General features: G+C 43.9%; 1 protein-coding gene across 1 annotated transcript; it reads right to left on the bottom strand.

Moving 5' to 3' along the window:
- Window positions 1-4,046: 4,046 nt before the first annotated feature.
- TMEM271 (transmembrane protein 271) lies at window positions 4,047-5,083 on the bottom strand. Its single transcript, XM_066602038.1, has one exon. The coding sequence runs from the start codon at window positions 5,037-5,039 to the stop codon at window positions 4,167-4,169; it is 873 nt and encodes a 290-aa protein (XP_066458135.1). The 5' UTR covers window positions 5,040-5,083; the 3' UTR covers window positions 4,047-4,166.
- Between the last annotated feature and the right edge of the window lie 3,373 nt (window positions 5,084-8,456).

The following is an 8,456-nucleotide window of genomic DNA, read 5'->3' as shown; positions in this document are numbered from 1 at the left end:
CAAATTCAACTCCGATACATTTTATATGGCTGTTGAAAGAAGACATCTTTCCTGCATTCGTCATATTACTGACAGATCCTACATTCAGACCTGCCATTTATTTGCAGTATATGATTTTCTTCATAATGGATCCTGCATAAACTGATAAAACACTTTGACATGAGCTGCAGCCCAACAGCAATGACAAGCATTGTGGAGTCTGTTGGTGTTATAGAAAGCAACTGGAAATAAATAGGTAAATAAATAAATAAATAAATAAATGTGTTAAGTTCAGGTGTTTTGTAAAACAAAAAATACAGCAAGACATGCAAGTGTGATCCCAGCATTAACCAGGGGGCTACACTGCGACGTCTTAGGGCAACTTTCCTATTTTAAAGGAATCTGTCACCTACTTTTAGCCCTGTAAGCTAAGGTAATGGGCTAAAAGTAGGTGAAAAAGAGCATGTAAGTGTTATACACACCTCCCTGGTCATTTCCCCCGGTGTCAGCGCTGGAAGCCACCACTCAATACATTATTTTATAATGGGCGGACTACTTAGCAGCGCCGCTCAATGCACTGCAGCAGCAGCTTTCAGCAGTCACACTAAAGGAACGAAGGGGAAGGTAAGTACAACACTTACGTCCCTGGACTCAGTGGGTCACCTGCTTTTAGCCCGTTGCCTTAGCACATAGAGCTAAAAGTAGGTGCGTGTCTCTTTAAGTAGAGGCAGCTGCAGTCCACAGGAGTGCGCACAGTTGCATGGCTCTCAAAGTATTCATCTGCACTGCAGCTTGACAGATAAAATTCTCTAAAAATTGGAAAATCGCACTACAAAAAGACTGAGTGTAGCCTGTCATAGCAGCAAGAATGTTTAGAACAGGGGTTCAGATTTGTTGCTGAATGTGGTAAGAAATTCCAGAATTGCATTTGGCCCCGACTTACAGACCAACAAGCACTTGTAGACAAAGATCTTACAGGCAGCCTTGATTGCTGGAAACTGAATGCTAGGATGCCTGCTCCCCTATTTCTGTAAGAGAAGTGGCCACACATGTGCAACCCTCTTCTACAGGAGGTATGAGAGTCTGGGGTCTTGTACGGCCTGTGTTGGCATTACATTGACATGATTTAGATGTCTATTCTGCTGAGAACTGCTGCATAACAGCAAAGCACTGACACTCATCAGGATTCAGTTCTCCGTCTCCAATAAAGTAGGGAAAGCTGATCATTTCATAGTATCAGGAATTGCTAGTTATGTAATTTCAGAATATAGTTCAGGGGTGCACAACATAAGGTCCGGGGTCCACATGCATCCCACAATATTATTCTGTGCGGCCCCAATCATCTGGATACAGAAATATCTATGTGTGGCTGCTCACATGGAGTTTCCATGTCAGAATGATGAGGAGTGGCACATAGCACGGGGACCGGAACAGGTAAGTACTAAGGGTGCCCTGTGTAGCCATGTCTGGGTCTCTATATATTAGGACAAGTACTAAGGGTGCCCTGTGTAGCCATGTCTGGGTCCCTATATATTAGGACAAGTACTAAGGGTGCACCGTGTAGTCATGTCTGGGCCCCTATATATTAGGACAAGTACTAAGGGTGCACTGTGTAGTCATGTCTGGTCTCCTATATATTAGGACAAGTACTAAGGGTGCCCTGTGTAGCCATATCTGGTCCCTATATATTAGGACAAGTACTAAGGGTGCCCTGTGTAGGCATGTCTGGGTCCATATATATTAGGACAAGTACTAAGGATGCACTCTGTAGCCATGTCTAGGTCCCCTATATATTAGGACAAGTACTAAGGGTGCTCTGTGTAGTCATGTCTGGGTCCCTATATATTAGGACAAGTACTAAGGGTGCACTGTGTAGTCATGTCTGGGTCCAATGTATATTGGGACAAGTACTAAGGGTGCCCTGTGTAGCCATGTCTGGGTCCCCTATATATTAGGACAAGTACTAAGGATGCACTGTGTAGTCATGTCTGGGTCCCTATATATTAGGACAAGTACTAAGGGTGCCCTGTGTAGACATGTCTGGGTCTACTATATATTAGGACAAGTACTAAGGGTGCCCTGTGTAGACATGTCTGGGTCCCTATGTATTAGGACAAGTACTAAGGGTGCCCTGTGTAGTCATGTCTGGGTCTCTATATATTAGGACATGTACTAGGGATGCACTGTGTAGTCATGTCTGAGTCCCTATATATTAGGACAAGTACTAGGGGTGCACTGTGTAGCCATGTCTGGGTCCCTATATTTTAGGACAAGTACTAAGGGTGCATTGTGTAGTCATGTCTGGTCCCTATATATTAGGACAAGTACTAAGGGTGCACCGTGTAGTCATGTCTGGGCCCCTATATATTAGGACAAGTACTAAGGGTGCACTGTGTAGGGATGTCTGGGTCCCCTATGTATTAGGACAAGCACTAATGGTGCCCTGTGTAGTCATGTCTGGGCCCCTATATATTAGGACAAGTACTAAGGGTGCACTGTGTAGCCATGTCTCGGTCCCCTATATATTAGGACAAGTACTAAGTGTGCACTGTGTAGTCATGCCTGGGTCCCTATATATTAGGACAAGTATGGTGCCCCGTGTAGCCATATCTGGGTTCCCCATGTATATTAGGACCAGTACTATGGGTGCCCTGCGCAGTCATGTCTGGGTCCACTCTATATTAGGAGATTAAAGTCTCTTGGCCTATCTGGCTCTCCTGAAATGACTATATGAGTTAGACACGCATCGTATATACACGCAGCTCTCTCCATTTTAGTTCATAGGACTTATGACATGTCGGGCCGTGACCTCAACATCCGTCATCTACAATGGAGAGACCCACATGCATTGTCTCCTCTCTGGAGTGCTGACCAGGGGTGGAAGGTGACCCCCATTCTCCTAATAGTTAGGAGCCCTGGAATCAGAACTTACATAGATGTATTATGCCATGTACTAGGATATAGTCTAAATGTATCAGATGAGAACAGCTTTGTGGCCCTTGGAGGTGGTTCAGTATGGCAATGTGGTCCTCAGACCAGAAAAAGTTGTGCACCCCTGCTACCATTAATCATTCGATGAAACAATACAAGTAGACTGCAGAATGAACCAAATCTGCCCCTCACTGCGTCATACACAGGTGACATGTTGATAGAAGATATGAGACTATTGATCACTGATGACCAAAAAAGTGATATGAGTGCTGTTGGTTCAAAGTCATTCTTGTTGAAATCGCTGCCTGACAACAACCGTCCGAGCCCTCCGACTCCTCCAAGTCTCCAAGTGTTTTCAAGCAACGACTCCAGCATTAATTCTGGGAAGCACAACCACTTCACAACAACACATCTCAATAAGTTCAGCCCACATAACATGTGATCAGCCGCCAAGCCAACAAAGACACAGACCTTTGTTAACTCTTTCAATGCTATCAGAACATTCTGCAACCCCCCACCCCATATTGCTTACACCCTCCCTTGGATGGCCACCTTGAGCCCCCCAAGCTGTAGGTCTTTAGTGCAGCTGTACGCAAAACCATTTTGCCCCAAGTTTAAGTCAAAAAGCCTTTTGCAATTTGCCCATTTTTTGCCTACCATTCCTAATTCGAGGCTTTTGCTTTCTTGAGATAAAAAGAATAGAAAAAAAATGATTTGATGATTCATTAATAGGGGGAAAAATGGTAGGAGGATTGACATTACCAGAAGCATTTACTGATAAAATCTTGAGATTTGATAAAGATGAGTAATCTCATCAGACATGAAATAAAAAGCCTATTTATACTGACATAATAATTTTGTAGCTAGACACGGTAACCATGGCAATAGTGACGAATACCAAAATTTAGATTTACACCGGTATGACAAAATAAAATGTGAAGAGGAGGAAATACTGATAGATCCATTCTCTTTGCCACTGACTCCACACATGTAAAATAAAGTCGGTGAAGACAGTGCATCTCTTGGGACCACCAAGTACACACATACATACATACATACACACATACATACACCAGTCAACATGTTGCAGCTTTCACCCCTTACCATACATCGGTTATGAGCATTATCTGAACACAACCATTTAGATACAGTGCGGTAGTCCTTGTGTAATATGTCCCTGTCCCATTTGCAGGCATCAATGATTGTCAGTGCAGATCATGGAGCAGAAAGGTCTTTGTACAGGAGTGTAGGTGATGCTATGTGGTGGTTGTGCTGGTGCTGCACATTTCCGTAGCAGGGTAAATCTCATCATATGGAGGGGGTTGCTCATTAGGTAAGGGGTAACAGTAAGGGTATGATGGATTTAGATCAGGGTCCATAGGGGAGTAACCAGGCAGCTCGAGAGAGGGGTGGCCACCACAATGTACCTCCACCCCTGCTTCATCAAATAAGTGGAATACCCCAACATTGATGTAGGATACAGTCTGGAAGGAGAAATCCCCGGGGGAGAAGTCATGTTCTTCATTAGAGAAAATGGAGCCCCTGTTCTGCCTCTGGAAGCGCCTTCCCCCATATCTCCTTCGTCTCCTGCGGCGCTGCTGGGAAGATTTGTAGTTTTTTACTAGCAACAAGTTGATGAGCCCCAGCAGACATTCCAGGGAGTTAAAAATGGTGGAAATAACCAAACCCCGTTGGTAATCCTTTAGCTTCTGACACTTGGTAGTACTGCTGCTTGCTCCAGGTGTCGGTTGTTGCAGACAAAAGTGTGAGTACTTCCGCTCCACAAGTGATACGGTATCCCCATCTATCACGGCCCCGGCAAAGGCGCTCAACACTCCCAACATGAAAACCAACACGCCAAGGAGGAGGAAGTTCTGGCTGCCCGGTTTACTCTCCCCTGATGCATCCTCTCGGCAGCAAAGCAAGGCAGAACCCAACAGAGAAAGGCCGGCTGAGAGCAGTAATCCCGAATAAAATGCGCCGGCGGCTGAACCCAAACGGAATGGCTCACCCTTTAACTCAGATCCCAAAGAGAAGCACTTGAGGCCCACGGCGGCGGCACTTAGGGCGCAGGCAAGCAAGAAGCAGCTGGACAGCGCAGCGCAGGCTCCCCGGACACCCCACTTCATCCTCCGCTCCGGCCTCTCTTCCTTCAGCACCCCCTCCTCTCCTTCTCCTCTTCCTCCTCCTCCTGTGCTCCGGCCGGCTCTCTTTCCTCATCCTCCCGTGTCCTCCTCCCCAGCTGCCCTTTCCAGGAAGGAGGTGGTGGGGTCTGGGGAGGACATGCTTTAGGGAGAGAGCTTGTAGAGCTGCATGCACCAAGGCTCAGCCTGAGTATCTTGGGTTGCCTGGTCCAGTCAGCAGCAACAGCAGTTGTAGTATCATGCAGCAGCACGGATCTCGCTCACTGCACCTTCCCTTCCTCTGCACATTGCATTATCTCATTGCTCTTAGAAGAGAATTAAATATTGATGTGAGAGAGGGAGGAATACAGGCAGAGGAATAGACAAGAAAGCCCGTCAGACTTTACACCAGCCAGCTCTGCTGCACGCCAGTCCGCTTTAGACTAGGAGGAAAAAAAAAAACACAATCACTTAGCAGTTGATGTCATGAAGCCCACACAGAGCTGACTCCCTCCTCCAGAATTGCTATCTTTAACCTGCATATCTTCAAAGCAGGGAAGAGGTTAATGGTGCAAGAGGCTAGTTGTATGAAGGGAAGCTGCTTCATTGTAAATGCTGCATTGTGACAGAAGCACGAAAAATAGGAAACCTGAGAACCTCAATGCCGAATCCAAATCACTGCCCATCACTGCAAGAATTCACGAGTTAATTGCTATTTTCCTCCATTGACTGTATTTAGTTTTCAATTACATGCAGTGCTGCAAACACACTGGAAAGACGTTCTCTTTATCCTATAATTGGCATGTTAATATTATTGTATTAGCAACGGATGTCAGACATTCTGGGGGTCATACACTGCAATATCTACTGTTTACTCTACTGTTTAAAGTTTTGTATTCTAAGTCAGTGCACAATGATCAGTTTTACAGAACGAAGACAACATGCTAAGTTTATAGGCCCAAGGCACATACTGTACCTGAAAGTGCCATTTGCAAAATTACTGGATTGTAATGTGCTGGTGGAAGAAGGGGGAGATGCTGGAGTGGTACAAGTGTTACAATGTAGCAAACCTGCTTCTTTATGAGGAACTTAATAAATAAACAATGTATTTATGTACTTTTTTAAATTGACAATCACTTCTTATAAATACCTGCTTAGCTAAGAGATTATCCATATGCATAAAGAAATAAGATATATAGTGCTGTGCAAAGGTTTTAGGCAGGTGTGGAAAAGTTGCTGCAAAGTAAGAACATTTTCAAAAATAGAAGTGTTAATAGTTTATTTTTGTCATTAAACAAAATGCAATGAATGAAGAGACAAAATCTAAGTCAGATCAATATTTGCTGTGACCTTCCTTTGCCTTCACAATGGCATCAGTTCTTCTAGGTACACTTGTACAAAGTTTGGGATTTAGTAGGATTATAATCAGGTGTATGATTAACCAATTATACCCCACAGGTGATATATAGTCATTAACTAAAACAGAAACAGCTGTGTAGGAGGCTTAAAGCTGGGTGAGGAACAGGCAAACTCTACTACAAGGGTGAGGTTGTGGAAGACAGTTTCATGTCACAGGTCATACACCATAACTGAGCACAGCAAGAAGTGGCATTGGTTGTATAGTATAGTGGTGTTGGTGGTATAGTGGTGAGCATAGTTGGCTTTCAAGCAATTGACTCATGTTTGATTACTGGGCTATGCATCTCTTCCCAGACCAGAAAGATAATTTGCATATTCCCGATGCATTCTGGGAAGAGTGAAAAGTCACTGTGAGCAGGATGATTGCTGGTCTAGCTGCTTGGAGGATATTGCCAGACAGTGCGCAAATTTTTACACTTAGTAAAATATCATTGCGAAATGTCTTGACTTCACATGGGTGTATTTGTGTATATTTTTGCGTGCACACAATTTGCCCACACAAAACGCAGAGAAACGGGCCCATTGATTTCAATGGGTTTGTACACACTTCCATAATTTGTGCACGCAAAAAAAACTACAGCATGCTCTATTTTTGTGTGCATTTGTTCACAAATGGTCCCCCTAGAAGTCTATGAGGGTTGCGCATACGAATGTACAATACTCAAGGAGATGTGCAATACCCTGCGCAATTCCATTGGAAAAAGAACACATCTGAAACTCATTAGACTAAATAGCCATGTGAATCGGGGCATGTTTATCTGCCGTGCGCAAATGAACATGCCCCATGAGCAAATACCTTGTTCATAGCAAAAATACGTTGCACTGAGGTGTGCACAATTGCGCATACGCCGTTGTGAAGGAGCCCCTAGAATTTTGTAAGTGTGCATCAACTGACTATGTGCAGCATGGAAGAGGAGAGTTGCCATATGGTGAACTGCAACATCTGCTATATTTTTACAGACCTACCAGAGCAAAAGCTTGTGTCTCTACTGGAGGAAAATGTGCAAGAGAATAGCTACATTGTAACTCATTAAGGAAGATGAGGATTTCCTTGACAGAGTAGAAATGACTCTTCAAAATATTGAAAGAATAGAAATTTTTAGTGTACCTGCAGGAGCAGAGGAATGGAAGCATGTAACCCAAAGAAGCAGGAGGATCAGGAGTCAACCAGCACCGATACTGCTCGGGAACCGGTACCAGATTCTCACGGAAGAGAACAATGAAGAGGTACAGCAAGAAATGACTTGGTTCACAAAGAACAGTCTAGTAAGCACTCAGAATTCTCTTAGATGGAGAAAAAGAAGTGATGTGAAGAAGAATAGTAGAGTGGTGGTTGTGGGGGATTCCCTACTGAGAAGAAAAGAGGCCGCTGTCTGCAGACCTGACACCTCACGAGACTCTACAGTTCTACAGACTACTACCCATTCCTACTGATACATGTAGGGACAAATGACTCTGCAAAAAAGGACCTTGCAACTATCTGCAGAGACTTTAGGATGTACTGCTTGCTAGAGATGGATTGCACCTTGCAAAGACATTAAAGCATATACTTGGCAGGCACCTTGCTACACTCATCAGGAGAGCTGTAAACTAGAACAATATGGGAAGGGAAGTGAAAGGCAAGGTAAAAATATACAACTAATTAATACATTTGAGAACTTTGCTATTAGAAGTGGAAAGAAAGAAGAAAGACAAAAAATTGAGAAGGAAAGTAGAAGAGCAAGTGACATGTTTCTACATAAATGCCCAGAGCTGGGAAACAAACAAGGAGAATTGGAGCTCCTAACACAAGAAGAGAAATATGATGTCATGAGCATCACGGAAACTTGATGGAATGATACACCTGATTGGAATACCGACCTAATTAAAGGGGAGGAGGTGTTGAATTGTATGTTATTTTCCATAGAGATTCAAGCTTCAGAGCTGGGAGTTCTGTAGAAACTGTTTAAGTAAGAATATGAGGAGAGAACAACAGAAAGGACACCATTGTAGGCATTTCCTAGA

Source organism: Eleutherodactylus coqui, chromosome 5, assembly GCF_035609145.1.
Source record: "Eleutherodactylus coqui strain aEleCoq1 chromosome 5, aEleCoq1.hap1, whole genome shotgun sequence".
Taxonomy (NCBI): Eukaryota; Metazoa; Chordata; class Amphibia; order Anura; family Eleutherodactylidae; genus Eleutherodactylus; species Eleutherodactylus coqui.
This window is presented reverse-complemented; position numbering and strand designations above follow the sequence as displayed.

Bases quoted from the DNA above. Each gene is read 5' to 3' on its own strand.
- TMEM271 (XM_066602038.1), bottom strand. From the start codon at position 5,039: ATGAAGTGGGGTGTCCGGGGAGCCTGCGCTGCGCTGTCCAGCTGCTTC.